Here is an 18,253-nt window from a genome sequence, read left to right as displayed (position 1 = left end):
TCATCCGGCTCCTTTTCTACCAATGAAAAAACCTGGAGCCCGTTATTTCATTCTCATGGACAGAAGCTTTAGCGAACATTCGATGTGCTAGAAGGCCATGCTGAAGACACTGTTGGCAGTTCTTAAGACAGGTGTTGCTTAAACCTGGCATGAGGTACACGCACACGCTCCTAAGGCCGCACAGAGGGCAGGAGAACCAGGTCTGAAGCCAGTCTGGCCAGCCTACAGAGTAGGTTCCAGACCAGCCTGGGAAGCACAGACTGACTGCTCTCTGCTCATTTCCATTCTCACAGCTGAGATGCAAGGGAACTGTGTCCTCAGACAAGAAAGGGCCTCTGCAGAGTCAGCTAGAAGCTGCCAGGTTAGGACATGTACCTAGGACTGTTGTGTTCTTAGTACTTGACGCCCAGCTCACAGGCAAGGTAGTATCAGGGACTCAGGAAGATAAGGATCCTAGGAGTTTGTAGAGGCTGGTAGAAAGTTGTGGCTAAACAGCTCTTGGTCCCTAAAATTTGCACAGATAGCCTTCCCCAACACCCGCCCCCCAAACGCTCTTGCCAATTCCTGACTTCCAGGTGACTGCTTCAGGACCTGGCCATCTCTAACTTCAGGAACTCTCTGACTTAGGTGGCTGGCCTACATCACCGCCACCTCTCAATCACCTCTTCTCTTTGCCCACCACACTTTTAAGAGAAGAGAGGCCTGGATCTCATGCATGTGAGCCAGGTCAGAATGGACATACAGCAGGTCCGTGTATCACTAACTCAGGGCAGGGATTTCTAACAACAGCTCCCACCTGCCCCTCCAGGCCACTCCCTAGTTTACAAGGCCTCTCTGACCTCAGAAAGCCTAAAGACCACCTCTCTAGCAGTCACACACATACCCAAACTGGTATCTAAGGCCGTGTCCCACCTAGCAGTGGAAAAGCAGTGACTCAATCACTACACAAGGTTTGGTTGCCTGCAAAGTCCTGAGCACTCCTGGGCTTTGGAAGGGCTGCCCCTAGTCCCACTCCTGGGCTTTGGAAGAGCTGCCCCTAGTCCCACTCCTGGGCTTTGGAAGGGCTGCCCCTAGTCCCACTCCTGGGCTTTGGAAGGGCTGCCCCTAGTCCCACTCCTGGGCTTTAGAAGGGCTGCCCCTAGTCCCACTCCTGGGCTTTGGAAGGGTTGCCCCAGTCCCATTACAGGTCTGCCTCCAATGCTTCAGCAGGTGCAAGAAATAGGAAGAATCATTGAAACACCGGAAATAAAAAGAGGCAGCAGGGGTGGCTGGCCAGCCTTGTGCTCAGACTGTATTCACACAGACACATGGCAGCTCACATTGGTCATAGACACATGGCAGCTTACATTGGCTTTAAACATGGAAACGCCAGGGCCATATGGTCCCGTGCTGTCCTTACTAGCATCAGGACAGCCATCACAGTCTGGGAAAGGCTAGGGCTAGGGTCTGGGGCTTAGGCACAGCCTTACCCTACTCTCTTCACACAATGATATACACTCACACCCGCCTCCCGCAGGCACACACAGGAAGAGTGGATTATTGCTGGGCACATGTCTACTTTTATGAGGGATTCTGGAATGTTGGAGGGCTAATTCTAACCCCTCTTATGGCCTGGATATGACCCAGAATAAGGACCAATGTGCTCTGGGAGCTGGAAGGCAGAAAGCGACCCATCTGGGGCAGTGGTGTGATAGGTCCCCGTCAGCTCAGTCTGCGGTCACACTGTGACCCAGGCCCGGAGGACACAAAGCCCCCGTCTCCAGCTCTGACAAACGCTGAGACAGAATGAAAGCATTGGGCAGCTGGAGCGTGGTGGCCTCAGTCCACAACAGACAGGCACGAGTCTCACTTGGAGTCTGATGGTGGCCGGAGCAATGCTGTGGTCAGAGGTCTGACCTGGCCCATGCTCTGCTTGCTCATCTGGACTGGGCCCCATTAGCCTGGAGGTTGGCACTGGTTCCTCTTGCCAGCTCCTGGCTCTCCTGGCCAGGGCTAGTTGCCCTGGGGTGCCAGACCCAGGGTGGAGTTAAGAACGCTCTGGTAGCTATATACATTCGTACAAATACATAAACACATAAAGCCCCGAGCTCCACAGAGAGGAGCTGAAGGGACGCACCTTTGTCCCAAGATGGCCCAGGCCTCGTCAAACTCAGCTGGGCCAGTGGCTGAGGAACGGAGGACACTGGGGACAGTTCCGGCTGTGTTCCACAGACCACGACTGGCGTGGACAACTGGGAACAGCACTGTGCAAAACTGTCAACGTCACTGAGAGTAGCTGCTACCGCCAGCCGCCGATGGGGGCCTCGGCCTGGGGGCTAGAGGCGGGTGGGGAGCTCTTCCTCACTGTCGCTGCAGTTCCCACAGCAATCCTGGAGGGACAGGGAAGACATGAAGGGAGAGAGGCACAGCACGGCCATTAGTCACCATCAGGGCTGACCAAGGCCAGTGTCCTGCCCAGACAGGGTCGTGGGCTTCCCACAAGAGGCTTAGAGCAGCAGCTCGGCCAAACACGGGTGGCGTCAGGGTACAGCTTTCTGGCGACAGATTGAAGTAAGACTAGGGAGCTCCCGGGATCTGTCAGAGTAAGGCCTCTGTCCATCCCCCTGGACAGACTCGGGCACAAGGGGACAGTTGCTAAGCAAGGTTAGCAGCGTGAAGGGGTCAGGGTGCAGGGAGGCAAGCAGCAGGGAGGGAACGGGTAAGGTGGACACCAGACTTCTTTCGCCTACATCTCGCCTCTGCCATGGAAGGGCTGCCTGGGGCTCCCCACAGTCAGGCAGCAAGGCCAACCCATGAGGAGCCCACACTGCTCACCTCTGGAAAGAGAAAAGAGGCCATGAGACCAGCCAGGCATGGGGGGGGTCGGAGGGGCAGGCAGGAATGAGGCACCTTAGGCACCACTGGAAGATGCCCACTCCCGGGGCAGGCGTGCACCGGCTCTGCCTCCCACCCGCTATCCCAGTGGAGCAGGCTGGGACCCGTCAGGCACTGCTAGGACTTACTTGTCTACTGAAGAGTCTCTGTAGCAATCCCTTCTTGGGGGGTGCAGTGGGCTGGCCCTTCCAGTCCAGGTCTGGGGGAACGGACCCATCTAGCCCAAAGACATTTAGTTCCTGGAAGCACTCAGTCTCCACCATCTAGCCAGGAACAAGAAGCCGTGAGAGTTCGCCCCAGGGGTGCCCTACCTGGACCTCACCCCATTCCCAGGATAAGCCCTACCTCGTTCTGCCAGGGGATGGACACACTACCCGTGGCAAACTTCTGGTAGAAGTCTTGGTCTGTGGGCTCCAGATCCACACCTTTAACTGTGGAGAACTGTTCAATGTCCAGCACGTCCTTGCAGTAAATGGCCTGGGGCTAAGGGTGGAGAGGCGGGCAGGAGTCAGGAGGGCTGGAGTCTCAGCCACTCTTGGCAGCTCCCTGGTCTGGAGAGCAGCGTGGAGCCCACACATTCCTAAGCCCGGCACTCTGCTGTCTCGGAGGCCTTTCACCTCTGTGGACTAGGATCTGACCCTTTCACCTCTGTGGACTAGGATCTGACCCTTTCACCTCTGTGGACTAGGATCTGACCCTTTCACCCCTGTGGACTAGGATCTGACCCTTTCACCTCCGTGGACTAGGATCTGACCCTTTCACCTCTGTGGACTAGGATCTGACCCTTTCACCCCTGTGGACTAGGATCTGACCCTTTCACCTCTGTGGACTAGGATCTGACCCTTTCACCTCTGTGGACTAGGATCATGACCCTTTCACCTCTGTGGACTAGGATCTGACCCTTTCACCTCCGTGGACTAGGATCTGACCCTTTCACCTCCGTGGACTAGGATCTGACCCTTTCACCCCCGTGGACTAGGATCTGACCCTTTCACCTCCGTGGACTAGGATCTGACCCTTTCACCTCCGTGGACTAGGATCTGACCCTTTCACCTCCGTGGACTAGGATCATGACCCTTTCACCTCTGTGGACTAGGATCTGACCCTTTCACCTCTGTGGACTAGGATCTGACCCTTTCACCTCTGTGGACTAGGATCTGACCCTTTCACCTCCGTGGACTAGGATCTGACCCTTTCACCTCCGTGGACTAGGATCTGACCCTTTTCACCTCTGTGGACTAGGATCATGACCCTTTCACCTCTGTGGACTAGGATCTGACCCTTTCACCTCTGTGGACTAGGATCATGACCCTTTCACCTCCGTGGACTAGGATCTGACCCTTTCACCTCTGTGGACTAGGATCTGACCCTTTCACCTCTGTGGACTAGGACCATGACCCTTTCACCTCTGTGGACTAGGATCTGACCCTTTCACCTCTGTGGACTAGGATCTGACCCTTTCACCTCTGTGGACTAGGATCTGACCCTTTCACCTCTGTGGACTAGGACCATGACCCTTTCACCTCTGTGGACTAGGATCTGACCCTTTCACCTCTGTGGACTTGGATCTGACCCTTTCACCTCTGTGGACTAGGATCTGACCCTTTCACCTCTGTGGACTAGGACCATGACCCTTTCACCTCTGTGGACTAGGATCTGACCCTTTCACCTCTGTGGACTAGGATCTGACCCTTTTCACCTCTGTGGACTAGGATCTGACCCTTTCACCTCTGTGGACTAGGATCTGACCCTTTCACCTCTGTGGACTAGGACCTGACCCTTTCACCTCTGTGGACTAGGACCATGACCCTTTCACCTCTGTGGACTAGGATCTGACCCTTTCACCTCTGTGGACTAGGATCTGACCCTTTCACCTCTGTGGACTAGGATCTGACCCTTTCACCTCTGTGGACTAGGATCTGACCCTTTCACCTCTGTGGACTAGGATCTGACCCTTTCACCTCTGTGGACTAGGACCATGACCCTTTCACCTCTGTGGACTAGGATCTGACCCTTTACTGTGCAGCAACTGGACAGGCTGTGTCCAGACATGGTGCTGGGCTATCCTGGCCTTCTGCTTGCACAGGCCTGCTTGGCTATGTGTGGGGTTGGGGTGGGAAGGGGACTGGAGGAGTCTCAACTCTAGGATGTCTAGTCGGTCTTACCAACCATCCTCCCAGTTCCTGCTGGGAGGGGGCTCTGCATTTGAAGACCACTTTCTTTTTTCAAAAACCTTACCACAAAGGAAGTCAATTAAGACACTGTCATCATGGGGCCAGAGGAGCAGTTCAATGATAGAACATTCACTCAATAGGCTTCAGGCCCTGGGTTCAATCCCCAGCACACATACATAACTACCAACCTACCTACCGGTAACATTATCACCACCACCATCATGTGAAATCGAACCTGCAAAGACCTAAAGCTCCCTACCAATTACAGCATTTATGCCTCCATAATGTTACGCCAATGTCTATACTGCGGCAGAAAGAATGCTTGAATCTGTGAGTTCAAAACTGAACAAGACAATACAATGGCGCCTCATCTCAAAAGAAGTAGACAGGATTATTTCTGATAGCCCCAGCCCCTGAAAAGAAAAATACCCTTAGGTCAACTAGGAATAAGGTTTATTGTATATCCATATAATAGCTTTAAGCATTAATCGGCTTTTAAGAATGCTCCAACATGGGCAGGAGAGATGGCTCAGGGGTTAAGAGCACTGACTGCGGGGTTGGGGATTTAGCTCAGTGGTAGAGCACTTGCCTAGCAAGCGCAAGGCCCTGGGTTCGGTCCCCAGCTCTGGAAAAAAAAAAAAAAAGCACTGACTGCTCTTCCAGAGGTCCTGAGATCAATTCCCAGCAACCACATTGTGGCTCACAACCATCTATAACAGATCCTGGTGTATCTCAAGACAACTACAATGTACTCATATACATTAAATAAATAAAATACTAAAAAAAAAAAAAAAAGAATGTTCCAACATGGGTGAACCTTAAAAGTATGCTTAGCAAGACAGTCACAGAGGACCGTGTTGAACATGCCCACATCCACCCACATAACTGAAGCGTCTAAACTAGGTGAAGACAGATAGCTGTGACTTTCTGGGGCGGGAGGGAAGGATTCGGAACCCTAATGGACACAAGGTTTGCTTATGTTCTGAAAGGGCTGGTAAAAACATTCTGAACTTTTGTAGTGACAGCCACTGACTTTAATTGAACTGTAGTGACTTTAATTGAACTGCATACTTTATATGGGTTAACTGTGAGTTTCATCTCAATAGAGTTGTTAAAAATGTATTATTGCTGTGGGCTAGAGCGATGGCTCAGCGGTTAAGAGCACTGAGTGCTCTTCCAGAGGTCCTGAGTTCAATTCTCAGCAACCACATGATGGCTCACAACCATCTGTAATGGGATCCGATGCCCTCTTCTGGTGTGTCTGAAGACAGCGACAGTGTACTCACATACATAAAATATATAAATCTTTAAAAAAAGAAAGTATTGTCAGCTGAGCACAGTGGTGCAGACCTCTGGGCCCAGCACTCAGGAGGCAGAGCAGGTGGGTCTGCGAGTCAAGGACAGCCTGGTCTACAGAGTGGGTTCCAGAGCAGCCAGAGCTACAGAGAGACCCTCCCACCCCATCCTCCCACAACAGTGTTAAGTGCTGGTCTAGAGGTTCACATGCACACAAGCACACACGAATACACATGTAATGGCTTTTAATTAAAAATATAAAAGCATTGTTTGCTTTTTCATCTGCTGTTCCAACATTAAGTTTCTAACTTTGAGCAGATGACCTACAGGCAGTGACTATTTAGACGATGGACAGACAGTGAGAGTAACCTGTGCAGCAGCTTCGGCCTGAGGCAGCGGGATGAAGTCACACCTGTTCAGTTCAAGTGCCAGCTCACTGACAATGCTCACCGCACCGTGTGAGCCGTCACTCAGAGGCCCGCCCACCGTGTGAGCCGTCACTCAGAGGCCCCCTCACTGGCCTCTCCCCAGTTCACACTCATCCTTTATGACCCATTTCCACACCTCACATTAGGCTAAAACCCAAAGGTCTCCTGCCCTCCTTAGAACACTGTGACATTCACTGGGACTGTTCTGCACCGACTTGCTCCAGACACACTGGCCTCGTGGTGGTGTCTCCATGCTCTAGGCTCATCTGTTGGTGCCTGTCTGTCCCTTCTACCTGCAATACCCGTGCCCTCTCGTCTTGCAAGGCTCTCTCCTTCAGTTCTGCTTACGCATCACCTTCTCAGAGATTATCGCCTGAGATGACCAACACCCAAATCACTGGCTTCTTAGCCTGCTCTTTTTCCTGTCAGACTCGGGACTACCTGAAAGCCCTCTTTGCGTGTTAGTTTATTTTGGTGTCTCTCTCCATCAGAGCGTGAGGAGAGGCCTGGCTCTAAGAATCTCACCATCTCCAAGATCTGACAGACAGACACTCAGGGATTTGTCAAATGCATATACACACGTGGCTGACAGCCATCAACCTGGTGATCTTATCAGCTCAAGACTTTCCCAAGTGACAATCTGTCAATCACACCCTGTGTCCACAAACACATGGGAGGAAGCATATAACTCCACCCTGGCCAATCACAACTTTTCCTTTGACATTACAGAGGAACCGGAATTCAGTTCTGTACAGACAAGTGGAAGAGTCAAGGTGGAGGCCTAGCAACCCAGCACAAAGCCCCAGGGATGGCCCGGAGAGACGTGTGGCCAATGACCCAAGAGACTTACGTGCACTTGAGCAGGGTCTCTGCTACTAGGCACTGATGTCTAGAGGACAAGGCCTCCAGAGCGCCCACCCCACCAGATGCAGAGCTCAGGGGTAAAACTCCCAAAAGGGACATCTTGGGCTCAGCGGTTAGAAGTTTGCAGTGCCACTGTGGAGGATCCGAGGTGACTCCTCTCTGGAGGTGCACGATTACCTGTGACTCCATTCCCAGGAGAGGCTGAAGCTTCGGGCCTCTGTGGCAACGGCACTCCCATCCATGTACCCAGACACAGACAGACATACAGACATACACATACCCCACAGACACACACATACATAGACACATACATAGACATACTCAGACCCACACAGAAACAGACACATAAACACATAATTAAGAATAAGATAAATATTTTAAAATAAAAACGTGAAGGGGTAATTTCTGCCTGCAGAGGGGCAGTTAGCCCCGTACCCCTGCTGACACCACCATCTTGGCTTCTGGAAGTGGACTATTCCCACTGGCCAGCAAGGCACTATGATGTGGGTGTCCAGTGAGACCCTTAGTGAGCAGTTTTCAGAATTTCACTTTAAATTCTTGACAAGACTTGCCCTGTGTCCACTGAGGGGCTAGCTAAGAAGACATGCGCCTGAGCCACTAAGTCACCAATGCCACTCCCTGGGGAAAGACGCCTGCTGTGGAAGCATAGAGGCTAACCAATCACAGTAAAGAGGAAGCCAGTTCCTTCAATGCTCCCGGAGCAGCCTCATGACCACCCCTCATCCTAACCTGGTACACTAAGACCCACATTACGTTGGGCTTTTTCATTTTCACAATCTACACACACACACACACACGCACACACATGCACACACACATACACACACGCACGCACACGTGCACACAAATGCTCACACACACACACACACAAATGCTCACACACGTACAATTGGGGGTGGGGATTGCCCAAGTCATTAGATGGATTTTTCCAACATCTGCACTGACAGGAACCTGGCCATTGCTCCCATCGCCCCATCCCATCCTGCCCCCGTTCGGCCTGACCATTAGGGAGGACAGGACTTACGTCAGGTTTAAAAGGTGGTTCTAGCATTCCAGCTCCCAGCCGCTTGAAATTCAGTTTCTTGAAAAGGGGGTGCTCCTTTACCTCACGGGCACCACCTCCACGACACCCCAGGCGCTCAGCAGGGTCCTTGCTGAGAAGCTATAGAGGGGCAGAGGTTAGGGTACCTGAATGGGTGAGGTACCCCAGCTCCCCCAGCTAAGACTCGGGCCTGCAGTACCTGCGAACAGAGTGAGCGTGCCTGTGCGGAGAAGCGCTCGGTGTACTCCTCAGCCACCTCCTTGACCAGCCGCTCCACCTCCTCCCGCTTGATCTTCTTCTTCCTCTGCTGGAAGGGCGACTGTCCCGCAATCATCTCGTACAGGAGGCAGCCTAGCGCCCACCAGTCAGGACTGAATGTGTAGCGCTCATTCTTCACCACCTCTGGAGCTGGGCAGGGGACCAGGAGTGAGGGCTGGGCAGGCACTGAGGAGCAGAGAGCCCTCGGGCCCCAGGAACCAAACCCAGAGAATCAAACATCCTCTGGATAGGCAGGCGTGCCGCTGGCCTGGGGGACTCAGCCAGCATGAGAAATCTCCTCAAGACAGCTGATGTGACCCCGAGGGGGAGGGTCACGTCAAGGAACTCCACGTCCCACTGCCTGTGTTTGGGGGAGGGCTCCTAGTGCTGGAGTTTGTTGGCCCCAGGGCCACACAAATGTCAGGCATGTACTCTGTTACATCATACACACCCAACCAAGAACCCCCCCGCTTTTTTTTTTTTTTTACATTAAGTTGTTTAGTTTGTTAAATGCTGGCAATCAATTCAAATTATTCTAAAAACAATTCAATTTCGAAATTAACGTATGCCAAATCAGGACCGTGTATGTAGCTACTGATTTGTAACTCCTGGCTTTCACAAGAGATTGAAAACGCCCACTGGCTGCTACCTCCCACCTGCCCCGGCAGCCGGGCTCCTGCACGGCTCTCCCTTCAGCATCTCCTTTCACCTCAAAGCCCTCCAGGAGGCAGCTCTGATGAGGTTTTACAGTAGGAAAGAGAAGGCAGAAAAGTGCTGTGACTCGCCCAAAATGGAGTCTGGAGAGCCTAGACTGTACTGGGTCACTGTCCACAGGCTAGGTATCCATGCCTGTGTCCCCCATGAGTGACGTGCTGTCCAGCACGGGCCATGCAGGGAACACTGGGCCCTGGTTATGCATTCTGTTCCCCTTTACTCTCATAGGCTCACTCAATCCTAGGTGCGTGATAAGCATCCAGCAAATGAATAGCAGGGCTCACAATGGTGGCGTCTAAGTCTTACTCTCCCGACACACACACACACACACACACACACACACACACACACACACAGAAGTAACAATGTTGGTATGGGCGATCTATCTACTCTGAGGTAGACACCCTCCCTCCCCCAAGGGACTTACCCATGTAGCCCACTGTGCCCACACGGCCTTTGATGGTCTGGCCCTCAGGAACATGCACAGCCAGGCCCAGGTCGGAGATTCGAATGTGGCCTAGTCGGGTATTGAAGCAGGTGGGTCCACTGATGGGCCAAGCCTTCCCATCTCACCCCACCTCCCACTTGGGCCTTCTCACCCACCATGGTCATCCAGAAGGATATTCTCTGGCTTTAGGTCCCTATGGGGAGAGAAACACAGGGTCAGACGCCCATTTTCCAGGAGGGCAGACAGAGCCAACATCTTGGAGTTTAAGTGCCTGTTGGGTTCAGGCATAGAGAGAGACTGAAGAGCCCTGCTTTCCCCAGGCAGCAGCCAGTACCTCAGGAACTTTCTAGGGTAGTGAAAAGTGACTTCAACCCAAAGAAGTGAGGACTCCCACCCAGTGGGGGGACAGGCCTGGGGAGAGGGGATCCCTGGAAGTCATCCTTGGACTTGTTCACCTGTGATGTTGAAGCTCCCTTCCCCTGGTGGCCAATTCTACCTTCTCTGTCACATGAGGCTACTCTTCCACCCCTCAGAGGGCCATTGGAGGCTCAAATGAAAGCTCCGCCCCTAACCACAAGCAGAGCTCTCTCTACTGCTGAGCCCACCTTCAAGGCAGGAAGTAGGGCCTCCCAGAAACAGAATTCATGTTGGAAGCAGGGACTAGGGACTAGCTTAAAGTCACATAGAGAAGGCTGACAAAAATCAGAATTCACACACTGGCCAGCAGGCTGGATCCTGAAACCTAACAATTCTATCAAGCATGAGGGAGTCTGTGTGGAGCCAGTGTTGGCTTGTGGTTAGAGAAACCTCCAGCAGCCTGAGCCGCCACCATCATGCCTAACTGCTGCCCCATCCAGGAAGGACCAAGGCCTGGAACAGCCAGCTGTCCAAGTGCCACCCTACCTGTACACGATGCGTTCCCGGTGCAAGTCCTCCAGACCACAGCAGATCTCGGCAGCATAGAAGACAGCACGTGCTTCGGGAAAGCCAGCCTGGCCCATGTGGTAGATGTGGAACTTGAGGTCGCCTCCATTCATCAATGTCAGCACCAGGCACAGTGCATCCTTGGTCTCATATGCGTAGGCTAAGCTCACCTGTGCTCAGGAGACCCACACTCTCAGGAGCGTGCGCAAGGGCACTCTCTCCTGTGTACAAATGGCAGCCACCCAAACAATCTTCTGCGTGCCACTCCTTAGGGCTCAGCAGGCTTCCTGCGCCTGGAATAGCGCTCCGACCCCACCCTTCTTGGGTACTGTCCAGGGCAGGAAGGGACGGGGCAGAGGGCAGTCCCTTAGGCAACAGGGAGGGACTTTAGCCTGGTGGGTGGGGAATGTAGCCTAGTGTGACCTAGAGGGAAGGGAGAGGGCTCCTGTGTACTTACTACAAACCTACTGTTCACTTTCTCCAGGATCTGCTTCTCGTTGAGAGCCATGGCCTCTCCCTTCCGCTTCTTTATTCGTTTCTTTTCCAGTTTTTTGCACGCATACATCTTGCCTGTTGCCCGCACCTGGCAGGCACACACCTGCAGCCAGGTGGACAGGAACAAATGGGGGCCAGCCGTGCCCTTACTGAAGGTGGGAGGGGCCAGGCCTACCCTACCCAATCTAACATACTCTGCAAGGACACCAGGTGGCCACTTACCTCCCCAAAGCCACCTTTGCCCAGGACTCGGTACTGCCTAAAGGTGTTTTTGGTCACTGGCTGCCTATAGGCAAGAGTAAAAAAAACAAGAATTTACGCAAGCAGGGCTTGCCACGAGGCCCTACAACCTGGCCAATCGCCGGCCAGCTTGGGAGGAGCTCACCTTTCCAGCCACTTCCACTGCAGGAAACGGTTGAAGTAGATGCTGTCGAGGTAGTCGGCAAAAGGGGCCATGCTTAGGTACTCATGGGTCAGCCTATTGAGAGAGGATGTCTCCAGGTGAGCCTCTAACAAGCCCAACTCTCAGGCTGAAGGCCCAGGCCTCCCTGACATGATGGCCAGCCACAAAGCACCATCCTTCTTGGGCACCGAGCAGGCAGGAGACATGCATCCACACTGAAGCAGGGGCGGAGACAACTGCTAAACTCAAACCACGTGGGCTTGTCACAGACTTCAGAGCCCGCAGAAGCCCCTTCCCTGGCACAATTCCAGACCTGTGTGCACGGAGCCTTACCGGGTCAGCTCCTGGAAGAGGTCTTTGCAGGGTCCCTGCTCTAGCCGCTGGGCACAGTTACTCACCAGCTGCCGGGGAACTTCAGGGATGAGGTCAGGACCCTAGGGACATGCCACAGACAGCTCAATGCAGAGGACTCCCTTGGACAACTGCCTACTCCCGGGGTAGCACTGCCAGATGGCTGGGGATGCCAAGGGTGGCTGTGGGTGGGTAGTGTACAAGTTGCCTCTTTGCTGAACTCCCTCCCTTTCTGCCGACCCTTAAGGCAGGGTAAGGCAGCCCCTGGCAAGCTGCCTGACCCAAGCTCAGCCCAACCAACCCTTGGGCTACATGCCCTTGGGGCTGCCTGGAACAGCTCCAGGGCACTCAGTGCCCAGGCTGTGGTCACTCGGTGCCTGTTGTCACTGGGTCCTGCCTGCTGCTGTCATCTCTCCGTCACTGCTCACTCACCGTGTGGCTCAGAAAATTCTGCATTAGCCGACGCCCACATGCCTTCCGTTTCTCATCAGGGGTCACCTCATACTCAGCCTGCAGGGAGAGGCAAAGAACTTTGACGGATGTGGGGGTTGGGGGGTGGGGCAGGACCTCTGCGTGCCCTCAGTGCTGGGCTGGGACACTCACCACCCCATCCAGGAAGGCAGTACAGCGGGTCAGCTCAGGCCTCGTAGCGCAGAACTCACGAAATAACAGGCGCCCAATGGGCTGACGCTCACACAGGCTGTGGTAGTCACGCTCTGCAGGCCGAGGAGGGAGCTGCTGGTCACAGACTTAGGACTCATTGGTAGGGTACTCTGGTCTATACCCCCACATCTGGAATCCAATAACTTGTAGCCCCAAAGAGTGGTAATCATTATCTCATCTTTCAGAACCCTCCCTGCAATCTTCAGATGGGCGCCACTGTAATTCCAGTGTGACTTGGGGGCTATGGGACCCAGAGAAGTTGATTAATTCAACTCAGTGCCACGCAGCCAGGAGTCTGGGCTCCAGACACCAGGTCTCCTTTCCTTTCCCTGTGCTCTCCTGGACTTGCTTGTCACACTTCTGGAGTTGGGTGTGGTCTGTGAGGTTCCGGCCCAGCCCAGCCAGCCCAGCCAGCCCAAGCTTACACCTGTTGCCTGCCTGGCCTGGTGAAAGTGCGAGAGGAAGCTGTGGCTTCCGCTGCGCTCAGCTGGGCCTCCATCCCAAGCACATGCAAGCCATCAGCAGAGGACTGGGCCACCTTAGGTACTGTTCAGATCCACATCCAAGATGCAGGAACTGGGGCGAGCCCTTCTACAAGTAGCTGTCACACTGCTCTGGCTTTGATGGGTACCCTCGGGTCTGGCCCAGGTGAGGCTCCTAAGCACAGTACTGGTGCTCCAGACCTAACTTCCCTTCCCAAGTGTCTCTCTTCTCCTCCAGCACTCCTCCCTTACCCATGCCCACTCTGCTGATGCCAGTCAGTCTCGGTTCTCTACCCTCTACCCATTTCAGGCCCAGGAACTGAAACTGGACTACGAAGTCTCAATTTTCCTCGACACCCCTCCCCCACGGCACCCCTGTGGCCAAGGCAACGCCTGGGGATGGCTCCTCATGGGTGGTCCCCCAGTGCGCTCTGGCAGCCTCACCAAGGCTGAGCCGGAGCTCTTCACATTGGCTGATGTGGGGGAACTGCAGCATCTGGCGCCATTTCTTGCTCTTGCCTTTCCGATTCCCGCCACCACCTGCAGAGCAATCAGGAGCTGGGTCTCATGGGAGGCCTGGGCCACCAGCCTCCAAACCCTTCCCCCATCATGGAGCACAGAGGCCTTCAGGGCCCTGTTAAGGCCAAGCCTGCTGTGGGAGGAACCTCGGGCTTCTTCCTCACATTCTACAAACACACATGGTCCTTCTGGACACCCGTGTTAAGGGCTCCTTGGATGAGCAATGACATCTTGGCAAAAAGTTCAGCCTCATTCCCTCCCCTAACTCAAGAGGAAAGACTACAGGTTAGGGAAGTAGACTAGAAGCCGGGCAGTGTGGTGCACACCTTTAATCCCAGCACTATGGAGGCAGAGGCAGGTGGATCTCTGAGTTTGAGGCCAGCCTGGTCTACAAGTCAGTTCCAGAAAAATCAGGCTACATAGTGAGACCATGGTCTTTAAACAAACAAACAAGGAAGTAGACAAAGCTACCACAGTCGAGGGTGTCATGTAAGACGCCAAGGCATGCCAGCTAGAGATCCTGTGTCATACAGGACATGTGTGAGACACCAGAGGCAATCTGAGCAACCTCATACTCCTAACACCAATCACTGCACCAGAACTATCTCCCTGCCCTCAGCAAGCAGGTGGCAGAGGGCCAGCACTCAGGATGCCCTATCACTCCTTACTGATGCCTGCCTTGTTTCATTTAGCTGAGCTGGCTGGGATGTCTCCAGAGCCTAACAGGCAGGTTAAATGTGTGCTTCAGGAACTCCACCCCTACCAGCACAAGTAGTGAGATAAGCAAACTAGACGAGAAACCGAAAATGAAAACTATTAAAAAAAAAAAAAGCCAGGAGTCCCAGCCCTTGGGAGGTGGAGACAGGTGGGCCTCTGTGAGAGGGAGGCTAGCCTGGTCCACAGATGCACGGTCTCAAAGAACCAAAGGCAGGCAGGCAGGCAGGCAAACGGAGCACGTCAGAGTGGGGCCCACTGGTGCCTTTGGGATGACACACTCAGAACGATGGGAGGAGCCTGAGCCTTGCAGCCTCCTGGACCCGAATCGCCAGTGTACACTTCCGGCCATCACTGCATCCCCCGGCTCCACCCAATTTTCATGACACTGTAGGGTGAGCGGGAAACACCGCGTCCAGCTCTCGGTAGGGCTGTAGAAAGAGCTAAGACCTGGCTCCAATTCACCGACAACCTCAGGCAATCAACTTCCCTCGCCTGGCCTCAGTTTCCCCAGCATTGCCTCTATCCGATCTGTAAATGATGCAGGGGGAGGAGGAGCTGCCTTCTGGGAAAAGGTCACGGCTTGGTCCCTGATTGGGCTCCCCGAGGAAGGAGGAAGTACTACACTGTCCCCTTGAGAAACCCTCTGGTGGCCCTGCCACAGCCTGCACCCCATGTGCCCCACAACCCTTCTTGCCTCACTGCAAGTGAGCAAGAAACCTCCAAGTCCCTAACCTATGGCAAAGCCTCCCCAGAGGGGGCTCCTCCCTTTCTCCCTCCACCTCAGGTCCTCCACCCAACCCTACATTTTCTTGCCTCCCCCCCCCCCAACAGTTACTTCCTCCTCCCCCCCCTCCCAGCTGTATCAAAGCAAGAGCAAAAAGTCACATGCAAATATCGTATCCTAGAACTGGCTGCCAACCTGTGGGGCTCCTCTCCACCCTACCCTGCCCTCGTCCTGTATGCCTCTGGCACCTTGGAAAGGAAGAAAACCCAAGTGAGGGGACACACCCCAAAGGTCATCCCACCTAACGAGATTACACACTAGTTAGGCTCTGGGCAACGGATTCAGAACTCAAGCCCAGTTCTCAAGTTCAAGTTCGTTTACATGATTCGCATTCATTAAACGTCAACCAAGCTTTGTCCTAGCAAAGGCAGATAGATCTCTGAGTTCGAGGCCAGCCTGATCTACATATATATACATGGTGAGACCATCTCAAAAACAGAATCCACAAAATAAAGCCAGCTGCATACACATAGACCAGGTTTCCTATCTGCTGAGGGTCTCTGGCCACTTGGACAGCTGGCCCCACGCTGCCAGCTGTTTTGTGAAATGATTCTGACACAACCAGTCCATGGGTATTAGAAGATCCCACGGCAAGGATGCTTTGCTTAAAATGTCTATGTAAAATGAAGAACGATGTTGAGTGGAAGAAAGCATCTCAAAGGCCACGCAGGTGTGCACAGGGCTGTCACAGGCAGTCCAGGACACAGGTCCTCCAGGGGAGGCACTAGTCTTCAGCCAGGATCTAGCAATGTCCACCTATGCAAAGGTGCCTACCGGGTCTGGCCCAGCAAGGCAATGCCCTCAGTGGGGCTGAGGCCCGAATTGGCTAGCCCTAGGAAGTGAGGCCTGGCCTTGGCTCTCCTTACCCCTCCTCCCCGGCTGGCTGGATGACGAGGCAGAACGGAATCGGCAGATGCCCCCAGAGGCTGAGAGGAAGGCCCAGCCCCTGAACTTGATAAGGGACAGGAGATAAGATAGCCTCCCTTGGGCACTAAGGACCCAGCCTACCCATCCCATTTCCAGGCAACACCTCTCTGGGTGTGACATGCACTGAGTAGGCAGAGGACATCGGGGACTGCACCACACTGGGGGGCTTCTCTGAGCTTCCCGTAGGCTCTACTGGGTATCTGCCTGAGCCTGGGCCAGTCTCTGGTCGGAGTCTCAGTTTCCCACCTATCACCTGATATAGAACAGTGAGGCCGAAGGAAGGCTCTGTCGGCATGGAAACCCATCAAAAAGTGGAAAGTTGTCACCGTGTCCCTCCCTCCTTGGAGTTCCAAAAAGAAAAATCTTGTTGGTGTTGGTTCCCCCAGCACCCTGGACAGAGTAGGGCAGTACAGGTGTCTGATGTTTATGTCGCTCAAGTGACAGCAGCAGTGAGTTTAAGACCTGGCTCTAGTCACCTAGGACCCATAGAGCAGGTGCCAAATAACAAGTCGAGTGAAACCAATGAAGAGCAACTCGGCAGCATATCCATGTGCGCGCACACAGTAAGCAGGCTTTTAACCTTCAGTCCTAATAGCCCAGTATGTTCGTCTCCCATTTATTTCTTTGTGCATCTGTCCTAACAGGTCACAGCCTTGCTGAATGCAAAATGCGCTACCCATTCACCCGTTCTTAGTATCCAGAAGCTCCAGGTGAATGGTGGTTCTGTGGTAATGTGTGTGTACCCAGAAGTCCCCCCACACCGTCGGTTGGGTTGTCTATGCAAAGGCTCGGTTCATTCATTCTCCAATCTTTATAGATTAACAACTTTGTGCTGTTCAGAGCATCTGGGCCTGGGGCACGTGGGGCACCTTCCTGCCTCTCACCTAGAAGAGGCCTCATACGCATTCTCCTGGGGGCTCATGTCCCACATTTTCTCTTCCTTCCCTTTCTCCTTCATCACCCCCACACCCGGCGTGAGGCTCATGGAGCGACCCCCGCCCCTCCTGGGCCCCGGGTTCCGGGGGCAGATGCGGAGGGCCGGAAGGGCTCATGTATGCGCTTAAGGGTCCGGGTGCAGACTCCAGGGCACGAGGGCAGCTGGGGCCCGGCCACCTCATTGGAGCTCGGAGGTCGCGCACCCGCGATCCCCGCACCCGGGCCTGGCCGCCCGCCTGCCTGGCCTCACCTTCCCGGGCCTTGAGTAGCACCGTGTTCGCTACGATGTTCTCGAGCTCCATGGGCTGCAGCGCCGCCCGGCCCGCCAGGCCGCGCCGCCGGCCGGGACCGCCCACGAGAGCCGGGGCCGATGGCGATCGGCGCGGCTCGGCTCGGCTCGGCTCGACTGACCGCGCCGCGGCCTCCCGGGCCTCACCGGCCTCCCCGGCCGCCGCCGCCCGCCGCGCACTCTGCGCCCCTCCCGAGCCACCGGCGCCCGCCCCGCCCCGCCCTCTGTTTACTTGGCTCAATCAATAGACGAGCGGACGCTCCCCGCGCCGGACTACTATTGGTCAGCCTCTTTCTCCTACCCCGCCCACGGAGCCGGGAACTCGCTCCCTGCGGGGAGGGGGTGGACCCCGTTGCGTCGCCTCTTTCTGGTTGGACTGCGGGCGGGATTCGGCCCCCAGGTTCGAATTTCTAGGCCTTCGTAGGAGGCTGAGCTGCCAATTAGGGCCGAGCCTTTGCCGAGAAGTCAGAGGTGGGCCCTTTCGGGAGCCACGCCCAGGAGGCCAAACAAACGATTGGATTAAGCAAGCGTCAACCGTGCATCTTTGCGATCCGATTGGGTGACAAGGTGGGGGCGTGGCAGAGTTTCTGGTTCGCAGTTGGGATTTCTAGGGTTTTGTTGCCGACACGCTGTGTATCCTACGG

The 18,253-nt window shown here is 54.5% G+C and overlaps 1 protein-coding gene across 1 annotated transcript; it reads right to left on the bottom strand.

Moving 5' to 3' along the window:
* Positions 1-1,249: 1,249 nt before the first annotated feature.
* Positions 1,250-17,794, bottom strand: Grk6 (G protein-coupled receptor kinase 6). The gene is made up of 16 exons (XM_032884622.1): positions 17,571-17,794; positions 13,882-13,977; positions 12,896-13,008; positions 12,725-12,802; positions 12,275-12,375; positions 11,924-12,016; positions 11,761-11,824; positions 11,501-11,641; positions 11,023-11,213; positions 10,275-10,312; positions 10,099-10,188; positions 8,899-9,107; positions 8,682-8,819; positions 3,220-3,357; positions 3,003-3,137; positions 1,250-2,369 (listed from the first exon to the last, which is right to left on the bottom strand). Exons 1-16 carry the CDS (start codon positions 17,620-17,622, stop codon positions 2,316-2,318), a joined length of 1,731 nt encoding a protein of 576 aa, XP_032740513.1. The 5' UTR covers positions 17,623-17,794; the 3' UTR covers positions 1,250-2,315.
* Positions 17,795-18,253: the final 459 nt, after the last annotated feature.

This window comes from Rattus rattus, chromosome 14, assembly GCF_011064425.1.
Source record: "Rattus rattus isolate New Zealand chromosome 14, Rrattus_CSIRO_v1, whole genome shotgun sequence".
NCBI classification, from domain to species: domain Eukaryota; kingdom Metazoa; phylum Chordata; class Mammalia; order Rodentia; family Muridae; genus Rattus; species Rattus rattus.
Note: the sequence above shows the minus strand (reverse complement) of the source record. Positions and strands in the feature narration are given on the sequence as shown.

Bases quoted from the DNA above. Each gene is read 5' to 3' on its own strand.
- Grk6 (XM_032884622.1), bottom strand. From the start codon at position 17,622: ATGGAGCTCGAGAACATCGTAGCGAACACGGTGCTACTCAAGGCCCGG. The intron at 13,978-17,570 runs GTGAGGCCAGGC...ATTGCTCTGCAG, and splicing joins GCTACTCAAGGCCCGGGAAG to GTGGTGGCGGGAATCGGAAA. The intron at 2,370-3,002 runs GTAAGTCCTAGC...CTGTCCCTCCAG, and splicing joins AGAGACTCTTCAGTAGACAA to GATTGCTGTGGGAACTGCAG.